The sequence below is a fragment of the Pseudochaenichthys georgianus genome, chromosome 6, assembly GCF_902827115.2.
Source record: "Pseudochaenichthys georgianus chromosome 6, fPseGeo1.2, whole genome shotgun sequence".
Taxonomy (NCBI): Eukaryota; Metazoa; Chordata; class Actinopteri; order Perciformes; family Channichthyidae; genus Pseudochaenichthys; species Pseudochaenichthys georgianus.
The window spans coordinates 11,419,069-11,441,014 of NC_047508.1; the positions used below are offsets into that span (position 1 = coordinate 11,419,069).

General features: G+C 45.1%; 1 protein-coding gene across 5 annotated transcripts in view; it reads left to right on the top strand.

Moving 5' to 3' along the window:
• Positions 1-21,946, top strand: part of znf423 (zinc finger protein 423) — a 155,218-nt gene that overhangs the window by 84,170 nt on the left and 49,102 nt on the right. For 2 of the 5 annotated variants that reach the window (XM_071203456.1, XM_071203457.1), the window contains exons 4-18: positions 1,988-2,165; positions 3,561-3,684; positions 3,798-3,886; positions 4,003-4,078; positions 4,248-4,528; positions 5,147-5,427; positions 5,933-6,331; positions 7,002-7,183; positions 7,454-7,993; positions 8,118-8,268; positions 8,446-8,988; positions 9,067-9,251; positions 9,595-10,025; positions 10,225-10,438; positions 11,617-11,701. In XM_071203456.1, coding sequence (XP_071059557.1) covers positions 1,988-2,165; positions 3,561-3,684; positions 3,798-3,886; positions 4,003-4,078; positions 4,248-4,528; positions 5,147-5,427; positions 5,933-6,331; positions 7,002-7,183; positions 7,454-7,993; positions 8,118-8,268; positions 8,446-8,988; positions 9,067-9,251; positions 9,595-10,025; positions 10,225-10,438; positions 11,617-11,701 — 3,759 coding nt within the window. Of the gene's footprint in view, positions 1-1,987; positions 2,166-3,560; positions 3,686-3,797; positions 3,887-4,002; positions 4,079-4,247; positions 4,529-5,146; positions 5,428-5,932; positions 6,332-7,001; positions 7,184-7,453; positions 7,994-8,117; positions 8,269-8,445; positions 8,989-9,066; positions 9,252-9,594; positions 10,026-10,224; positions 10,439-11,616; positions 11,702-21,946 lie in introns of all 5 variants that reach the window. The other 3 variants (XM_071203458.1, XM_034085109.2, XM_071203459.1) reach the window with 3 other exon arrangements.

The window sequence follows — 21,946 nt, forward strand, 5'->3', positions numbered from 1 at the left end:
TATAAAACACATACATGATCTCAGCGATGTTTCTCAGCACCAGGTCAAATCATATTTACGTTTTTCATCCTTTGCTCAATTTCAACTGTCAGCAAAAGTTTTGAAAAAGAAGACCGCAAGTCACTTTAATTATCGCCTTTTTGAGATATTCTTTGCAGGAGATATTTTGACATGTCTCGGTAGAAAAGGGCTTCCATTTAGCTGCTTCGGTTTGAGATGTTATCAAAATGGTTGGCTGGAAATGAATACTTGGGGGTCTCTATCTGCCCAGAGCAATGTCCCACATGATCCTGACAAGTGACTTCCAAGCTTGTTTGTGATTGGAGTAAAGAGGGACGGCATCTCTCCGGGGGGCATTCAAAGTTAAAGTATTATATAATTGAAGAACTCTGAAGATGCACAATGGTGTCTTAAGACCTCTTCAGAACAACTCAATGTTTACATAAGTTAAGCAAAATTAAATAAAGTAATCTGAGAAAGAAACTATATACTATATACAATTAATTAAATAATCTGGAACTGATGTCAGAGCTGTATTGATGTTTACAAATTATTACATTTTTACAGAATTTGTAGTCTTTGATTGTCTCGTGTTTTATCTTCACCTCCATGCACTTCCTCTTCTCGTCTCTGACTCCCTCACTCTCCTTCTCTGGCTTCACATTGATATCTTTATCACCTATGCTTTTTTAAACCTTTTTTTATTCTCCCGCCTAACTTCTAGTCAAATTTATAAGTCATGCTTTCACGGTTTTTTTCACCCCTCCCCCGCAGAGTTCTATTTGCTCATCGCAGTGCCTACATTTTCTCTGCGATCGATACCGTTTTCCACCCCCTCTCTGCAAGACGTAATACACCGAAGACCACACACACACACACACACACACACACACACACACACACACACACACACACACACACACACACACACACACACACACACACACACACACACACACACACACACACACACACACACACACACACACACACACACACACACGTATCTGTGCTTGTCGGGGTGTTTGCATTTGCAGAAATATCGGCCTAATGATGAATACTGGCACGAATCATGTCAGACCTTTTCCGCCCTATAGCTGTAGTTGTCTCTCTTTGATTTGACGTGGCCGAGTTGATACAGCTATCAGAGAAAAGCAACAACAACAGCCCCTTTCCTTTTTCCTCTTCTTTACATTTCTCAGGCTAATGCTAAACCGAGCGCACAAAGACGAACGGGACAATATCAAGCATTATTCAGCCCTCTCCTTTGTCGCGCCGGATCTATTCTGAAGTGTCTATTAAAGGAGTCTTGGCCTTTTTGTCGCCTCTGAGCCAGACTACACAGGAGGGGGAGAAAAAGAGTGCGAGAGGAATAAAGGAAAAGAGCAATGCATAATCTCTTATGTACGACAGATGAAGGGGGAGAGAATATCGCCGTCTTTCCGCTCGGCTCTCCACGTCTCCTAATCGCTTTTCCGACGTTTCAATCTGCCAAGGCCCTAATGAAAATATGATGAGGCGGATCTATGGTCCTCTGGGACGGAGGGAGGGAGGTGAGGGATGGAACGAGGGATGGCTGCAGAGGGAGGATGAAGGGAGAGAAAATACACTCTGTCCTTATTTCCGGGCTCCGTCGGGGATACATAGTTCTTGGAGCTTTCTATTTAGATGTTGCTGCTGCCGGAGAGCGTCTCTGTTTCATTCGCTGCCTTTATCTCTGCCATCCTGCTTCTTTCCTTCTGTATATGTGTGCGTAACCAGGAGGAATGTGTTTCTCTCATTTTCGCTCCCACCGGCTGCTTTCTACCGCCTTCTGTCTTCCAAGAACACTTCTTCTTAATCATTCTAATGCTCCCTGTTTTACCCCCACTTCCCCGTCTGTCTTGTTTTTTTCCCTCCTGCAGCTGTGTATAAAACGAGTGTATATATTTGTGTTTGATGAATGAAACGCATTTGAAATGAATGTCTGTTTCCTGTCCTGCTTCAGACGGTGATGATGACCCCGCGGGGCTCTCCTGGGTGCCTTCCTCGCCCTCCAGTAAAGACGTGGCGTCGCCCTCTCAGATGCCCGACGGCTGCTGCGACCTCGGCATGGCCACTGGCGGCGAGGAGGAAGGAGGGGCCGGGCTGCCGTACCCCTGCCAGTTCTGTGACAAGTCCTTCAGGTACACCCCCTCCCCCAACATGCTACAGGTTTCATCTCGCTGCCAGTAACACTAATGGCATATTTGGCTGCATCCTGGTAGCATGAATATCAATGTGTACATGAATAAACAGTGTTCTCAATATTACCATGGTAACGTGGACCACTAAAGCAAACGGTGAAAGGAATGATGTGAATACATTTCTCACTCACCTCCAGAGGGACTGACTTTAAGAACAGCTGTCACAGACGCCATAAAGTCATCATAATCCTCTTCTGTTCCCCCTTCTCTATTTCTTATTTCACCTTCTGAAAGCAGTGATATTAGAAGTAGTTTAAATATTTTGATGAAACATTTCCGCATTAAATTGTCAAAAAACATCTAGATCCGTGTTATACATGATGTTGAGTATGAATCTGTAACGTTGATCAAACGGTGCGTTTCATTTTGTGGTCTACTGTAAGGCCTCAACCTTTCGATGCATTATCTAGATCCTTGTCGTTTTTAACTATATATTTTCACCAGATGAAGGATTTTAGTCATCTAACGTCTGCATCCTAATGTATTAGCGAAACAAGATAAGCAAATGTTAATAGCAGCCTAACACATTATCAAAACAACAGAAACCTTTTCAATCAGTGTTGTAACACTTACACAGTAAAATACCTCTGAGGGTGATTCAGCTTAAAATAAAAAAAAGGACACATGTTTATATTTTGTATAATGTGTACTTACAATACCCTAAATATTTTGAGTAATTCTCAAACTTTGTTACTGCAAACTCTGTAACTGTGAAAACATTGTTATCTTTTAAGTATAAGTTACACTTTCGTTGTCTGCTCAACTGTAATGGCGATGTATCCACTTTGCGCATGCACATTTTGTGTGGTTATATCCTGGAAGCTGTCTTAGATTTACTTCTAATCCATCATTTGAACTCTAAAGTCTAACCGGATTAAGGATTTGAGTCATAGGACGTCTGGTTCTTAAACCCCAAAACAAATGTTTTAGCATTAGCCGGACACCATCTGAGTATCCCAGATGTTTCAATGAATACTGCATTATTCAGTGTTTCAGTGGTTCAAATCACCAGGAGAAAATTACTGCAATGACAAAAATAGTGGTGAAGACCGCATATCCCATGATCCCACGCCTCTTCACACGACAGCAAACTAGTGTCAGAACATGACATACTGTGTGTGTAAATTGCCGCAAAAACCGGACTTGGCTAAAATGTTTCTAAGAATGAACTTCTTGTTGATTTTATCTGAAGTGTATTAACTAACTCATTTATTGTGATGAGGACGTTTTACTTTATCAAACCACTTTTTCGTACTTTAAAATGCCGTCCAAATCAAAGGTAATGATCTTACTATGACCTGCCTTTGAACATGACTTCACATGACATGTCCCCAGCCGCCTGAGCTACCTGAAGCGCCACGAGCAGATCCACAGCGACAAGCTGCCTTTCAAGTGCACCTTCTGCAGCCGCCTGTTCAAGCACAAGAGGAGCAGAGACCGCCACGTCAAGCTCCACACAGGTAGATGATAAGACACGAGGCAACCGGTGTTCTGACTGTCCGTGCTTTGAGGTCTGCAACACAACGCTGGTTTTTTCTTCTGAATAAATTGTCTCTCATCAATTTGTTCACTGATGCAGGAGATAAGAAGTACAGCTGCCAGGAGTGTGAGGCTGCGTTCTCCCGCTCCGACCACCTGAAGATCCACCTGAAGACACACAGGTGCCCTCTTCACAGCCAGTGTTTTATTTGCTTTTCATTCACAACACATTTTCCTGAGTCTGATTTGTGACTTTTGTTCTAGTGTTTTTTAAATGTTGTTCAATTCACTCCTCCAGCTCCAGCAAACCGTTCAAGTGCAGTGTGTGTAAGCGTGGGTTCTCCTCCACCTCGTCACTGCAGAGCCACATGCAGGTAAACACTTATTTGTACTATTGTCATTTCCTGTTACAATGCCTTGATCTAACTGCTTAGCATTCCCATTGTTGCTCATTCAATCCCCCCAAAGATAATGCATTAAAACAAATCAACGAAAACCAAACAAATCAATCTTTAAATCTCGACTTCTTTCTGACTCCGACAGGCTCACCGCAAGAACCGAGAGCACCTTGCCCTGAGGAGTGAGCGGGACGGTGGGAAGAAGGGAGCAGGAGGAGACGCTGACCTGGAGCAGGACCTGTACATGTGCGACTACTGCGAGGAGACGTTCAGCCAGACAGACGAGCTGGAGAAACACGTGGTGACCAGACACCCCCAGCTGTCCGACCGAGCCGACCTGCAGTGCATCCACTGTCCGGAGATCTTCCTCGACGAGGCTTCCCTCCTCACGCATATTGAGACACAGCATGCCAACCGCAAACACAAGTACTACAGACTTTCGCTTTTTACAGTTTCCAACCCGCTGATATGTTTTAATGTTAAAGGTCACCTATTATGCAAAACATGTCTTTTATACATAAACCTGTGTCTGTGGAAAGAGATTCTGGAAGTTTCAGGAACAAAGATTCTCTCACTTGTTGTCCTGATCCATTTCTATAAAAACCTGTCTGAAAATGAGCTGATCAGATTTTGGCCACTTTATGATGTCATAACGTTTTTTTGGCTTGTGTAGCCATTAGCCAATCAGCATCCAAGGTAACCACCCCCCCCCCACCGTATCACCTGAATCTCCTCCTAGAGCACCATTGTGTTCTTTTTAACCAAATCTCTCTCAGGGGCGTGGGGAGGGGCTCCTTATTTTCATCTAAAGTAACAGACAGAGAATCAGCACTTTGGAAACAGGGCTGAAACAGAGGGGATTATGGGTAATGCTGCAATGATCTGTTTGGAGCCAAACACGTCAGAGACATGTTTTGTATATATCTGAGAGCTGTAATATATTGATGAAAAACACTATAATAGGGGACCTTTAAGTGCTGTTGTAGAAGTTGGGAGAAAATAGAGTGGGATATAACCTGCATTTGACTTGTTCTGTTCCCCCAGATGTCCCGTCTGTTCAGAACAATTCCCGTCTGTGGAGGACGTCTACTGCCACTTAGACAGCCACCGGCAGCCGGACTCCTCCATTCACAGCGCTGCCAGTCCCGACCCCGCGCTGGGCAGCGTGGCCTCCATGAGCTCGGCCACTCCAGACTCTAGTGCCAGCCTGGAGAGAGGCTCCACGCCGGACTCCACCCTGAAGCCCAGCCAGGGGGTCGAACGAGGCCGCAGGAGAGGCATCGACACGATCGGGGAAGATATCGGAATAAGCCTGGTTCATCAAGGTGGAGATATGGTTACAGATACACCTGTAGGAATGAGACGAAGAAGCCTGGAACTTAGTTAATATATTACACTTTTTCTACGTTTTATTTGATTTGATGTCTGATATAACATCTGTGGTTATCGCAAGCTAAAGAGATGTTCACGTTTTGTTCTACAACATAAAATATGTCAGTAAATTCCAACCTTGTGAATGTCCGAAGCTTCTAGGTTTCATAAAGACGGTGGTTGATAGCAAGTGAGCCCACCTTTAGGAACTGTTTGTTTATAGCCGTTAGCTTTGAACTTATTGCGATCGTTTTCACACTGTATTTACAAATCATAAAAGTGGTGAAAATATGTGCAAGTATCATTAACGTGTGTCAAATGTATTATTTCCTGCTATATTCCAAAGTCCAATGGAAACATATCTTTGTGTTGAGGGAGCCCTTGGGACAAAGTGAAATACTCCATCACTGCACCACATATTAAGAGCTCAGACTCCTGTATGTGTTTCTAATGAAGCAGTGTGTCTGTCCCTCTCCGCAGGGGGGGGAGGGGGCTGGGGTAAAGTGACGTACTCGTGCCCGTACTGCTCGAAGAGAGACTTCAACAGCCTGGCGGTGTTGGAGATCCATTTGAAGACCATCCACGCGGATAAGCCGCAGCAGAGCCATACATGTCACCTCTGTCTGGACACTCTGCCAACGCTCTACAACCTAAACGAACACGTGCGCAAAGCCCACCGCTCCAGCGGGGGAACCTTAGGCTCAGCAGCAGCGTTTCCGCTGCTGCAGTTCACGAACGTCACAGCGTTCCACTGTAACTACTGCCCAGACATGTTCGGAGACATCAATTCTCTGCAGGAGCACATCAGACAGTCACACTGCCTGCCCGGCGGGATTGTAGCGGGATCCACTACATTAGGTGCGTCTTGGACGAAACTCCTCCTAAGAAATGGAAAGTTACTTTAAGATGTCAAAGTATGAGTTGTTCTGGTACATCGTTTGTAGTACTTGTATTTGTACGTACTGATAAAGGCAGTTATTGTTTGAAAATGTCCTAACATGTATATTACACTAATGAGGAGAGGTTGACTCAAAGCCAAATCACACATGTTATAATAACATTAGAAAAGATGAGCAACGAGAGTCTGGCTTTAACACCAATGACTTCACTTGAGCCTCGTGCCTTAGAATACCATGACACCTTTCCATACACTAACAAACTACTTTTATGTTGTTTTAAAAAGTGTGCCTAAAATGCAGTAATTCATCACACCATTCCCACTGTTCATTCCCAGCAGCTTCACACTTTGTCACATCCACTTTGTACAAACCAATCGTACTGTAGCCAATCAAGTTGCAGGACAGAACCATGAAGAACTAAAGTTACATACAGACAAACCAAAGGTTTGTTTGTGTACTATAACTATGCAGTGGTCATGAAGACACAAATGCAGTCATGAAAACATGGAAGTGGCGCATTATGGTTTGTTTAGGAAACCCAACGTTTAGGACTTGAGGCAAGACTTTGGACGAGAATGCAAACGCCTGGGACTTACATCTTATAATTGAAATGTATTCTTGTATTGCAGAAGGGAACCATGCCTTCTTCTGCAACCAGTGCTCCATGGGATTCCTGACGGAGTCTTCGTTGACGGAACACATCCAGCAGACGCACTGCAGCTCCATGGCAGGGGGCGGAGCCGGGTCCGGAGGAGTTGTGACCAAACTGGAGTCTCCTGTACTACAGTCTGCGTCGCAGTCCTTCATGGAGGTATGACACAGTCAGGAATTACACTTAAAACCTCAACATGTATAGATTGAAATGACCCCATGGCTTTCAAAGGTTTCCAGTCTGCTAATTCTTATTCTATTAAATCTGAACTTGCAATAGTAGATTACGGCCTATCTTTGTTTCTGTGTCTTTTTGTCTCATTATCTTTCCTATTCCATCTGATATTTCATTCCCCAATAAGTAAATAACAGTATTTGTCCATGTACAGTATAACACTTTAAAAAGTAAAGAGCTACTGTCCACGTATAGGTTTACTCGTGCCCTTACTGCACCAACTCTCCTATCTTCGGCTCACTCCTCAAGCTCACCAAGCACATCAAGGAGAACCACAAGAACATTCCGCTGGCTAACAACAAACGCCAGGCAAAGGCTGCAGACCTGAGCCCGGCCTCCTCTGACGTGGAGATCTCCTCCCCAAAACGCCACCGAATGGGAGGGGACTCCACCCCCTCCATGGGGAGCAACGGGGACTACCCGTGCAACCAGTGCGACCTGCGCTTCTCCAGCTTCGAGGGCTTCCAGGCCCACCTGAAGTCCCACCTGGAGATGCTGCTGCGGCGCCAGTCCTGTCCCCAGTGCAACAAGGAGGACTTTGAATCCCAGGAGGCCTTGCTCCAGCACCTGACAGTCCACTACACCACCACCTCCACCCAGTATGTGTGCGAGAGCTGCGACAAGCAGTTCTCTTCCGTGGATGACCTGCAGAAACACCTGCTGGACATGCACACGTTCGTCCTGTACCACTGCACGCTCTGCCAGGAGGTCTTTGACTCCAAAGTCTCCATACAGGTGAATTCATTTGCTTTGGCCAAGAATACTAACTCGATTAGATTGTGATGAAGAACATGTGTGCTGTAATAATAGAAATTAATCAACCATGATTGTTTCTTTTTTCAACGTTTTTGCCATTTAGGTGCATTTGGCAGTGAAGCACAGCAATGAGAAGAAGCTGTTTCGCTGCACAGCATGCGCCTGGGACTTCAGGAAGGAGTCGGATCTTCAGATTCATGTTAAGCACAACCACCTGGGCCAGAGGTCAGGCCTCCCGGGGGGGCTCGGAGCAGGTACTGTTCATCTTTCCTGGGATTATAGGCTGAGTTTCATTAGAAAAGTACAAATAGAACTGCATACATATCCAGGTGGTGATTATATAGAAGAGAATGTAATAAAAAAAAGCTTAAGTCATTATTTACCAAAGATTGCAAACTATTTTAACTCTGAATCCGACTTCTGTCTCTCAGGACTCAAGCCCCGTAAATGCATCTTCTGCGGAGAGACGTTTGGAACGGAGGTGGAGCTCCAGTGCCACATCACCACACACAGCAAGAAGTTCACGTGTCGCTTCTGCGGCAAAGCGTTCCAAGCCATGTCACTGCTGGACAGGCACCTGAGGGACAAGCACTGCATCTTCGACAGCGGCAACATCACCGGCAATGGAGGGGGCACAGGGAGCGGGGCGAGTCATAACGGGACACCCAACGGGCTGGCGCAGTCCTCCAAGAGAGGAGGAAGTGGAGGGAATGGAGGTGCGGGAGGCGTGGAGAGAGCAACGGTGGCGGCAGCTGAACAAGCCGACCTGCAGAGCATGCTGCTGAAGAACGCAGGAGCCGGCCAGGGGGGGGACGCGGCCAACAGCCACGAGGCCAGCGGAGGGGAGGAGGAGCTGGACAACTCGGAGCCCATGTACGCGTGTGATATCTGCGGAGCGGCCTACACCATGGAGTCGCTCCTGCAGAACCACCGGCTGCGCGACCACAACATCCGGCCAGGGGACGACGACGCTAGTAAGATTCAACCGAATAAAAGCTGGTTTCAAAGGTCGTCTCACAGGATATATAATGTGTCTTTGTTGATTATTTCAGCTTCTCGAAAGAAGAAGGCAGACTTCATCAAGGGGAACCACAAGTGCAACGTCTGCTCCAGAACGTTCTTCTCTGAGAGTGGTCTCCGCGAGCACGCTCAGACGCACCGCGGCCCCGCCAAACACTACATGTGTCCCATCTGTGGCGAGCGCTTCCCCTCCCTGCTAACGCTCACCGAACACAAGGTACCGCTTTCGTGTTCATGTCTGTTGGAGTATTCGTGTTTCAGGGTGTCCTTTGGAGTTTATTTGTACACACATAGTCAGTAGATACCCTCACAGGTATAACAACACTAGTTTCCTTTGCTTTTCTCTTGTGTTACTTTATTGTTTGCTGTGTATCTGTCTTTTGATCCTACAACTATTTGGCTGCTTTGAATTTGGAATGTTAAATTGTCCTTAGAGAGGCAATTTGTGCTGCAACACACTACAGCAAACTTTCTTTTTTTCTTCAGTTGACTTAACAACAAGCTATGCTTATATAAAAGGTGTTCTTACTCACTGCTTTGTGCATCATTCTCTTCTGCAGGTCACCCACAGTAAGAGCCTGGACACGGGTACCTGTCGGATTTGTAAGATGCCCCTGCAGAGCGAGGAGGAGTTCATCGAGCATTGCCAGATGCACCCTGATCTCCGCAACTCCCTCACCGGCTTCCGCTGCGTCGTCTGCATGCAGACCGTCACCTCCACCCTGGAGCTGAAGATCCACGGCACCTTCCACATGCAGAAACTCTCCACTGGTTCTACTCTGGGAGGATCAGTGGGAGGAGGAGGGGGAACCGGGAACGGATTGATCGGAGGAGGGAATGGTTCAGCCTCTTCGTCCCCTAACGGCCAGCTGCAGCTGCATAAGATGTACAAGTGCGCCTTCTGCCTGAAGGAGTTCAAGAACAAAGGGGAGCTGGTGAAGCTGGATGTCAACGGCCTGCCTTATGGCCTCTGTGCTGGCTGCATGAGCAGGTAGGAGACCAACTATGAACATCTTTTAGTTCATAAAAGATCACTTTAAGACGGTGATGTCATAGAGAAACGTGGGGTATTTGAAAGCTTGGAATTGTGTCATTACTATTCCAATTGTTTCAGCTGGGTTGGGGTTGGGGTAAGAGCCAGAGCTTTGATTACTAAAAGCATCTAAAACTGATTTGTTCAATCACCTCAGGGGCACGAACGGCCAGAGCCCCAACCAGGGACTCGCTGCCACGCAGGGGGACTCACAGGGAGAGAAGGCCCCCTCCGGGCTGAGGTGTCCGGAGTGCGGGGTGAAGTTTGAAAGTCTGGAGGACTTGGAAAGTCACGTCCAGACGGATCACCCCGAAGTCAGCCCGGAAACCAGCGCTGCTGGGAAGAAGGCAGAGGCCTCGCCTGCGCCCAAGGTGAGACAGGAGGAGGAGGAGGAGGAGGAGGAGGAGGAGGAGGAGGAGGAGGAGGAGGAGGAGGAGGAGGAGGAGGAGGAGGAGGAGGAGGAGTCAAAGATCAACTCAAAAGCTCCAGAAACACGTTTCAACACTTGTCCAACACAGAGTGCTGAAAACACATTATAAAGTGACTTTAAATTCAAATAACAAGAAGGATGCTGCAAACTAGAATCAGGTTTCCATCTTCAGTGTTGACATCTCTTCAGCTTTCCAACAGTAATGAACAGTGGCAGGTGAATCGGCCAGCACTGTGTTTTCCTTTGAAAGCAACCAGGAGTGCAGGAGACTGAAACAGTCCTGCTGAACTGTGTGTGTGCGTGAGTGGTGTGTGTGAAGTTGTGGTGCACGCTGCTGCCTTTGCGCCTGTACCTCGCACACGTGCGCCTGTGTGTATGTCGGTGTGTGTCAGCAGAGCCCCACTGGGTCCTGCGGCTGGGGCGTGCTGAGGCATTGTGGGAGCTGTTCGTTCTACTTGATATTGACAGTCAGGCTCCCCGGGACCAGCCGCGTGTCTGAGAGTGTGTACTAGCAAGTGAGCATGTCTTGTGTGTGTGTGTGTGTGTGTGTGTGTGTGTGTGTGTGTGTGTGTGTGTTAGAGGTATTTCCCAGGGACCCTCTGTCTTACCTGCACCTTTGTTTCTGCTTAGTCTAATGGCACAAAGCAGACAAAGTTGTGTGTGTGTGTGTGTGTGAGATAGTGAAAGTGGGGCCTTTGTGTATTTTGTATGTGTTTGTGCATGAGTGATCGCTGTGTGCTATGAATGGTTAAGCAGAGCCTCTGCTTCTCCCCGTCTCTCTTTCCCTCTCTTTGTTCATGTGTCTCTCACTCTTGTTTCTCTGACTTCTGTATCTCTCTCTTCTTCTCTTATCCTCTTTGCACTTTTCTCTGCAGAGGTGTGTGTGTGTGTGTGTGTGTGTGTGTGTGTGTGTGTGTGTGTGTGTGTGTGTGTCTTTTGGAGTTCACATGACTTGCATGTTGAGAGCTTGTGCTTTTTAACTTGCCAACACTAGAATATTCTTGTGTCTTCTTTCAATTCTTGAACTTTTTGTTATATTAAAATGTACATTTTTACCAATACTACAATATGATTCAATTTGTAAAGAAATGTAAACAACAATGTGTCTTTATCTCACAGAAAAAGACCTACCAGTGTATTAAATGCCAAATGACGTTTGAGACGGAGAGGGAGATCCAGATTCACGTCGCGAATCACATGATCGGTGAGTGATGCGCAGCTCTTTCTTTCTCTCTCTGTCTTAGACTAAGTGTGTGTTTGTTTGAGTGAGTGTGTGTGAACGTCTATTCTCCTCCTTCATGGATTAACAACACAACTACTGCAATTGTGTTCTTTTTGGCACACAACATGAAAACCCTGACCATTCGTCTGTGTTTGTAGCTTGGATGAAGCCCACACCGCACAGATGGCTGATATCGCTGCAGGCATATATATACTGTAGATCAATACAACCGTGTACCAGGTAGCAATGTGTATTGTTTTTCAAATGTACCACACAATTACACTGTGTACATCTTTACAAAGATATAAGACCTAACACCAAATTGCTCTAATTTGAAATCAGTCATTAGTTTCTGCTCTCCGGCTAGAGAACTTTGACGTAGTTTCTGTGTGTAGTACTTAAACACATGAAAAACCATGTTTTTTGTTTTTTTTATATATATATATCAAAGCTGACCAGAGAAGAACAATCACATCCATACCATAATATGCAGTTTCTTTGGCAGGAACAATGGTATGCTTGATCAAAAGAATGCACTCTTATGTATATTTTGAACGACTTGTGACATATAACCACATACCTTTACCTGTTTGTTACCCGACCAACTGCTTTTGCATGAAACAGCACAACGAATAGAAAGCGGCACCACCGTACTGAGGAGACTCCATCATTGTGTTCTCATTATCATAAAGGGCTGTTAAAAGGTTATGTCAAATAGTTTGGGATTATAAGTGGAGTGTGTTTAACTTTAAACTGCCTCTGTAGTTTGGAGGCTATGTGCTTTTATGAGCTTCCCCTGTGACACGCTTTCCTGCTCGCCACTAATTTGCTGCATAAGCATCTCTGTCGTCATCGTCGAGGTGGACCTGCGAGTTGTTCTGTGGAACAAACGCTGTGCACCCCCCACCCTCAGCCAGACCTGACAGGCAATCCCAGAGTCACCCGTGTACTCTGTAGTTTGTGTGTTTGTGCGTGTGTGTGTATATAAAACAGAGGTAAAGCAAGTGTGTGTGTGTGTGTGTGTGTGTGTGTGTGTTTGTGTGGGGGTGGGTGTGCGCGCCAATTGTGTGTGAGTGCTGACATCGCTCTGAGTTGTCTAGTAATGTCTGGAGACGTCAGAGAGTTGAAACAGAAGTACAGCTGGAGTTACTTTTACTTCCTTCCCCTGTGGACCACACACACACACACACACACACACACACACACACACACACACACACACACACACACACACACACACACACACACACACACACACACACACACACACACACACACACACACACACACACACACACACACACACACACACACACACACACACACGCGGACGATCTCTCCTAGACAAAGAACACACACTAAGTATGGTTTCCTCAATTGTGTACCTGCTGTTCCTCTCTGTCCATCTTCATTACTAAAACCACTCACTTTAATTCCTAGCCCCCTCATCTCCTTGTCACCCCCTACCTCTCTCTTTCCCTGCTTCCTTCCTTTGATCTTCTTCTGCATCTTCCTCCTCTCCTCCATTCCTCCACCCTGAGAATCCTGCCAATCATCCTGCCATTTCTCCCCCATAGTTATCAACACTTCCCTTCCTAGCTTGAAATATAACTCAACCTTCTCTGCCACACACACACACACACACACACACACACACACACACACCCCCCCCCCCCCCCATGGTCCTGTTAATTACGCTGTCAGGAAGCGAAGGAGAGACAACATTTAGGCATATAGCGGAAGAGAGGGTCAAAGGGGAGACATCCACAGAGGGATCCTAGCTGCTGCCGATGCTAATTATTCATTTAGAAAGTAGTAGTAGTTTCCCTTAATTAAAGCAGTTTTTCATTGTTTAACACTTTTATGTTACTATTTTCTCTTACCCCTAAATGATTGGTTTTCACATTCAATGAAATACAAGCCCTGTGATATATCAACGCACCATGTCCAACCTACGAGCAGCTGTTATTGTTAGAAATATCACAATTGGCTGCAAATTATTTTTTCTTAAATTGGGTTTTTTCGAAATATAATACAGTTTTTATTTATTTAAAGAAATATTGAAAAAAGTAAGTGTCAATTTGAAAGAAGAAACACTTATTCTGGTAAAGTGTGGGTCAATAAAGAAGAAGAATTACTATTATGTTTGTAGAGAGGAGTAACATTGACAATACACCAACAGTGCTCATATCCGTATTGTTAAAACACACACGCACGCACGCACGCACGCACACACGCACACACACAAAACCACACGCACAGCCTAAGTCCATCTCCCACACACTGAGGAGAGGTGGAGTTATCCGTGTCTTGCCTCGGGTGCCAGCTTGCCATTTGAGAATATTCCTGGTGCTTTTGTGTGTGAAACACGAGCCTGAGGGCAAGTTCAGTTACACATCCTGTATGTGCATTTAAATACAGTCTTATATGCACATATTCCATAAGGAAATCATAACATTTGTATTATATAAACCATAATATAATTCATAGATGTGTTTTTTTTTTTAAATGTTTGGTTGATGATTAGATTAGGTAGATGTGTCAGTCACGTGCAGTTCTTACTGTAAGAACTATACGTGTGTGTGTGTGTGTTCTCGTCTTGTAACCCTCCCAACAATGGAAAGGGAAGAGAGTGCTTAAAGAAGTACAAAGTAGTATTGTTTTTGGACTCTTTTGCACTCGTGTCTGTTTATCAGCGGCCATGTTAGATCACCTGCACCATCCAGATTTAAATAAAATAACCCCACACAATCATCCCCAAGATTATATCACAAATCAATATAATACTTATCTATTTTGTAGTATGTCCTTTAGTTTTTTTCCACTTGCCCTCGATTTGTGTTTCCTTTGTATCCCCCCTGCCCCCTCCTATCATTGTATGTGTATTTGTCTGTGTGTGCACGTCTCCTCGGGCCGCACCGCAGCCATTGTTGGCAGGAAGTATTGTTTTCTGTTGTGCACATCATGAAGATCTTCCCTTCCCACGTGATAGTGTGAGGTGAGGCATGAGTCTGGGTGCAACTACACATACACTGTGTGTGTGTGTGTGTGTGTGTGTGTGTGTGTGTGTGTGTGTGTGTGTGGACTAGCATTACTATACTTGTGGGGACCTAAATCTGTTTACATAGTCACATGTGGGGACTCGCCTCCCTTATGGGGACAAAATGGAGGTCCCCATGAGGGGGATCATTACTTTTAGGGTGAAGACTTGGGTTAGGTTTAGGGTTAGGGTTAGGCATGTGTTGGTTACGGTTAAGGTTAGGATAAGTCTCTAGGAAATGCATGTAAGTCAATGTAATGTCCCCTGAAGTGATGTATACATGGTGTGTGTGTGTGTGTGTGTGTGTGTGTGTGCGTGTGTGCGTGCTTCCACACCAAATAGTCATATTCCTGTTGACATATTGCTTGTAGATGATATAATATTAATTCATGATTATTGATATGAACAGCAAATTTAAAAAAGCAGATAAACTATGACATCCAGCTCTTGATTAAAGTAAACTAACATTTAAGCAATAATCTTGTATACCTTTAAAATAAATCCAATAAAATCAATACATGATAATAATTATAACTTCATGGTGACCACCAATTCGGAAGAACTCACTTTGCCAAAGTATCCTCCTTCCGAAAGTCCACAAATTGAGTCTTTTTGAGGACGCACGCACGCATGCATGCACACACACACACACACACACACACACACACACACACACACACACACACACACACACACACACACACACACACACACACACACACACACACACACACACACACACACACACACACACACACACACACACACACACACACACACACACACACACACACACACACACCACACACACACACACACACACACACACACACACACCTAAATAAGGTCCTTGACAGCATGTTCTGAGTGTTGCATGCAGCCACTAATGCTTTACTAATCACCTCAGTCTAGGTTTCACAGCATGAGACCTTTGTTCCCGAACACGCACTCACTTTCTCTTTCTCACACACACACACACACACACACACACACACACACACACACACACACACACACACACACACACACACACACACACACACACACACACACACACACACACACACACACACACACACACACACACACACACACACGTAATATGTGTCTGCACTAAATGCCGTGTGCCCTAAGAGCCACACAGAGCATGCCGTCCTCCCTTTTTAATCAGGGACAAATCTCCAATTAGACTGTCAACCTTACATTGATACATACACCGTTAAAGAGGCCCTATTATGCTTTTTGGGGATTTATATACCGTACTTTTCGGACTATAAGCCGCAACTTTTCCCCCCATTTTTTTTGTACAGCTAACGGCCACTAGGGAACCTCCTAAATCTATGGATTTTACAGGTAAAATAAACCACCTTTAACACTATGGGCTCAATAGCCGCGTTCACACTGCGGTACTTTTCCCACAAAGGTTCATGCGAACTTAGTTCATGATCGCGTTCACACTAGTGTTAATTTCGTCAGCTATTTTTTAATTTAGTTTTAGTCTTAGTCCTGTGTTAAATTTCCTTTTTAGTTTTAGTCATATTTAGTCACCTTCATCCTGTTTTTATTTAGTCAAGTTTTAGTCTTCTAAAAGTCTGAGCATTTTAGTCTTATTTTAGTCAAAGAAAACTCATTATTTTAGTCTACTTTTTGTCAATGAAAACTGTTGAGTCTTTAGTCATCAGATTATATAGAACATTTCAGTCAAACTAGTCTAGCCAAAACCAATAATTTGTCATTTTAGTATATATAAATAAATAAGATTATCTTGTCCTTATTTGATGAAAAACACAGGTTGAATGATTAAGAAGCTTTGCAGAGAGTATCAGGTGTGTGGTGTTTTTACCAGCTGTGTTATGGCCACATTGCTTCCCTTCTGATGAAACAATGCATTCGCTTTTTTTCTCCGCCTCATTGTAGCGGAAATGGGCCCAAATATCACATCGTTTCTTTCTCCCAAGCAGTGGTGGCTTTAGACTTTTTCGTTGTCAGTCATTTTGACGGACAGGATCGTAACATTTCCGTCATAATCCATTATTATCCGTCGAGTGCACAATGTATCACTCACTCGCGCTGACGGGGGGGTATTCGGTTAACGCGACCACTGCTCCTAAGCCCTGTTGTTGCCATTTTATTTTCTGTTAAATAAGGTGAGTTAGACCATGAGTTAGTTAGACCACCCGAGTCTTCCTGACAGTTCATATTGTGCTGCTGCCCGGTGTAATTCAAATGTACCGCTGCGCGCAGCACAGACACACAGCTGCTGCTGCTGCCCAGCCGTAGCACCGGAAATGGAACTGCTGGGAGAAAAACTGACTATCAGAGATTTAACGTTATCTTTGATAATATTTAGTCTCCTCATTTTTCGTCAACGAAAGTAAAGAGAGATTTTGTCATAGTTTTTATTTAGTAAACTACATTTTCGTCTCGTCACTTTTCGTCAACGATATTGCATGATGATTTCGTTACAGTTATTGTTTACTGCCGTCGGTGCCGTCTCGTCATCGTCTCGTTTTCGTCATGGAAAAAAAGGTCGTTGACGAACATATTTCGTCATAGTTTTAGTCAACGAAATTAACACTAGTTCACACCAAAAAGAGCCGGTACTAAAAGTAGTTCATGCGAACCTTTTTACCCCCTCGAAAGTCCCTGCTAGAGAGCAGGGACTTTCGAGCGGCTCTTTTTTGAGAAAAGAGCTATATTCCTGATTGGCTGGGCGGATTGCAAACCACGCCCCGTAAAACTCCCAAAAAGTTTTGTGAAGCCGCCATTTTATTATCCTCGCATTAGCATTATTAGCATTAGCATTAGCCCAGCGCAGAAACGCAGAGAGACCCACTTATGGCAACACAAAATAAAACATGGGAGCGGTGGAGATGAGGAGGTGTCGGCGTTCTGGAGATTTACTCGGAAGGCTTCAGTAGAAGCTGCTGGGACTCCCAGCAGCTTCTACTGAAGCCAGTCCCCAACTCCGGGGACTTCCGGCCGGGGACTTTGGGCGGCAGTATACGCCGTGAAGTGGTTTGCGGCCTGCCAGTAAACCCAAAGCAGAAGAAGAAGAAGTGACGTCAGCGGCTTCATTTGCCTAATCCACCCCCAGGGACTTTTTCTGGTGTGAACGCGATCTGTACTTAGTTCATGCGAACTAAAGAGTTCGCATGAACTAAGTTCGCATGAACCTTTGTGGGAAAAGTACTGCAGTGTGAACGCGGCTTATGACCCACCACCTTTAAGCGGCGGGCTCCAGCAGGAAAAGCTGGAGGCCGGAAAAGAGTGAGACAGGTAGCGCGCCAAAGTAAAAGTGGAACCGAGAGACAGAACGAGAGCAAGACAGACGGACAATTTAGCTGCTGCGGCTTATATGCAGGTGCGCTTTATAGTCCGAAAAGTACGGTAGTTGTTTGTGCATTGAAGTCTGCAAAGGCTAACATTCCAAAGTTCCCTACAGAGGGAGGTTCTCTCCCACACGCAACAACTGTAGTCCTTTGTGTATTTCCGCGACCAAGTGATATCATTGTGTTACACTTGTGCTTCTATTGGCTAGCGCTCCAACATATTTGAAGTGATAGGCTAAGGGGCGGGACACCTCTTAGCGGTTTATCATTACAGAGCCGGCCAGCTAACCAATCAGTGCAGGCTGGCCTCTGGTTTTGGACAGAGGGTGAAAAGAGGTGCTGCAGCACAGGCAGTATGAGAACATTAAAGCCACAGTAGAGGCACAATATACAATTGTGAAACCTGCACATTTGCATAATAGGACCCCTTTAAATCTCTCTTTCTCTTTTTCTCACCTCAAGTCATTTTACTTCCCTCTTTCTCCTACCCCCGCCATCGTTTGCCTTTGTTAGCCTCCTGCCTGTCCATCACTGTAGCATTAAGAAGTCAGCTCTATGAACACATCAGTGTCAACGTGTCACCGCAGTCCTGCTGCCGCTGCTGAGCGTGTAGGAAGCTGTCCATAGATGTTACATACTGTAGGCCGTACCAGCTCAACACAAATAACAGTATTGTTATGCCATTAAAGGAATTGACGTCTTCTTTGTCATAATAGGTTGCAAGGAGAGGTTTTCCACCGTCTTTGCGAGATCGTTTGTCCGAGGAGAAATGGCTATGTTGTGTTCCACTTTCAAGGTGTACATCATCTTTTTGCCTCCCCCCCAACAAGTTCACTCTGCGTATTACTAACCCTGCCCATTCTCTCCTCCGCTCTCCCCCCACCTGCCTATTGGATGGCCCATAGAAGAGCCCACCTGTCGGCCAGGTTTGTCCCCTTTCTGTCTCCTTAGCTCGCACTATGAGCAAGGCAGCACTGTGCTGTCTCACTGCCTGCCCATCAGCATTTCATTATCCCTGCTTTATAATTAGTAGCATTCCAATTTGATCCTTCAATATGGAAATCAAGATAATTAGTCCTATTGTTAGCAACCATGCCACATTGCATGATGTGGAGGAATTTGGAAGCTGCTAACCTCAGGTTGTTCACTATTTCCTCAGGAATATATAACCATAACAACTGTGAATCCAACTGGGCTGATTTGGAATTGGACACGTTTCAGCCGAATCTGTGCACACTTACCCCTCACCTCAACTCCTCATTCACCCCAATCCCTGCTGCTAGCTGCATGCTTCATCCTCCTCATACACACCACACACAACAACACACACGCACAGATGCCTTGGAGGTATCGAGTGGCCACTCACCTGGATCTAAGTGCTCCCCATGGACTGCGGTGGCTAATGATGTGTCCTCAGCATGAGCTTTACTTACCTATTTACATCAATGCACTCTAATAGTGTTAGGTAGCCTTCCCTGTTCACATTCTTCACAGATTAGATCATCAATCGTTCTATTCTTACACATGTCAAAAAGCTGGAACGGAGTATTTGTACTTGAGTCACCGCCACTTTCACTTTTCAATCATACCTTTGCCGGACGAAAATAGTGTGGAGCATTAAATAACCTCGGCTCACTTTAATTGCGTTCCTTGAGGTTGCACTTATCTGTCGGTTCAGAGCAGTCACCTTGCATTCAGCCCGCCTGGTAGCCTGCAGTCAAAGCTGTGATGCGCTTCACTAGAAACGTCTAAGCAGCCGCCCCTAGGGCTGGTGTGTGTCTGTGCACACATCTTTCTGAGCTACCCAACCCCCCCTTTTTTTCCTTTTACACACACACACACACGCACGCACGCACGCACGCGCACGCACACGCACACGCACACACACACACACACCCCTATCTGTACGTATGTGTATGTGGTAGTGAGCAGGGTCTGGTGTGGTTACTTTGTGTCACTGAAGACTTAATGAGGCGAATAAGAAGCTTTTAGAGTCAATGGAGGTGGATAATGTGTTTGAGGGTTCACTCGTGTGTGTGTGTGTGTGTGTGTGTGTGTGTGTGTGTGTGTGTGTGTGTGTGTGTGTGTGTGTGTGTGAGTCCTTGCCACCGGCTAGCAGCATTGTTGTTCTCTTCTGCCCTGCTGCACCTGCACGAATAAGCTACAGACTAGCCTAGCGTTCCCGTTGTTGTGGCTGCGCTAATGCTCTGGACTGTAGCTCTTCACTTGGAGCTAACTGGTATCACAGCTCAGCTTTTACTAAACTAGAGAATGAACACATTTGTATATATCTGTCCCGCAAAGTGACTGTACCCAATAGATTGTTTCCTAGGCGTTCGAACTCTCTCCCGAGTCACTCATTGGTTAATGTTATCCTCACAAAGCATCAGTTATTTCAATGTAATGTTTACATAATGGCAGTAAGGAAACAAGATAAACAGATTTGCAAACAGTGTGCAGACTGTGCAGGGTACCGAGCAGGATGTTGGTCCGCACTGTGATGGTATGAGCATAGGAACAGATGACGGCACATCCCCCCCTCCTGTCTTCCATCCCTCCCTCCCTCCATCCATCCTTCCCTACCTCCCTCGCCACCTGGAGCCAGCGAGCCATGACACCAGAGGGAGGGAGGGAGTGATGATGAAGGGACGAGGGACTGGGGAGGGAAAGAGAGGGAGGACCACAGAGGCCTAGATGAAGGAGAGGAGAAGGAAGGGAAGGAAGGGAGGGTGAGAGATGGGTAGCTCATAGGAAGGGATGTGTAAATAAAAGAAGAAATGGGAATCTGGTCTGTCATTAAAGCTATTTTTGATTTCCTTCTTAGGTATAAAAGTTAGAAAGGGAATCAAACATTATATCAAAAAACGTTACAAAGTCTTAAGAATAAAGAAGTACATGTAGCAATTCAGCAAAAAGTGACTTTGAAATAGTGCCAGGTGATGTAAAGACAAACTAAATATTTGTTACCTAATACTTTAATATTGCAACAAAAGTGTAGCGGTGACCATTTGTTATAAATAATCTCCAGTGATGTGGGAAAGGGTCTGGAACAGAGCTGCGACCAGAGGTTCCACATCTGTTCTTTTTGGAAACAAGGGAAATATAACACTTCCTACACACAATATCACAACCCTAAATATATATGTATAATCTCCATGCCTTGAATTAAAAAAATGTCACGTAGTAAAAGATAATTCTTAGATGAATGTATTTATTTTCTAAGATATTACCTTAAATCAACCATGACATTTACATATGTCCCACATTATCAGCCTGATTGTCTGATGTCGTTGCACTGTATGTAACAAAAGAAGCAGGTGAAAATGTGCGTGTAAAAACTAGAGCATGTCTGGTCTGGAAGAGGGGGGAACTAAACATTTACAATTGCACAAAATCTGTTTTGCCAGCAATCCGTGTAGAATGTGGTAACGAGTAATAGGTGTAACATTATCATAAAACAATTGATTAAGAATCCATTAACTTTCTACAGTCATGTGTCACGCCGTACCTTATATTTATCAACGCTGTCTCTTTTACATGAAAGCTTTTGCTCTGTGAGTCCCCACAACCTGCCAGTGTCTGATTGTATTGAGTGTGCATGGAAACACCATCACACTGGCTAGTGTGTTTCAGATTGTGTGTGTGTTTCAGATTGTGTGTGTGTTTCAGATTGTGTGTGTGTTTTTGAAGACTACGAGCATGGTGGATCCCCGGAGAGCTCATTTTGTCGTCTTCTCGCTTGATTTACCCTCTTCTTCTTCTGCTGTTTATTACCAGTCATTACAAGCTGTTTGGAAACCTAATAGGACACACTGACACACAGACTGGGAGAGACCCAGGCAGGATGGGCTTAGG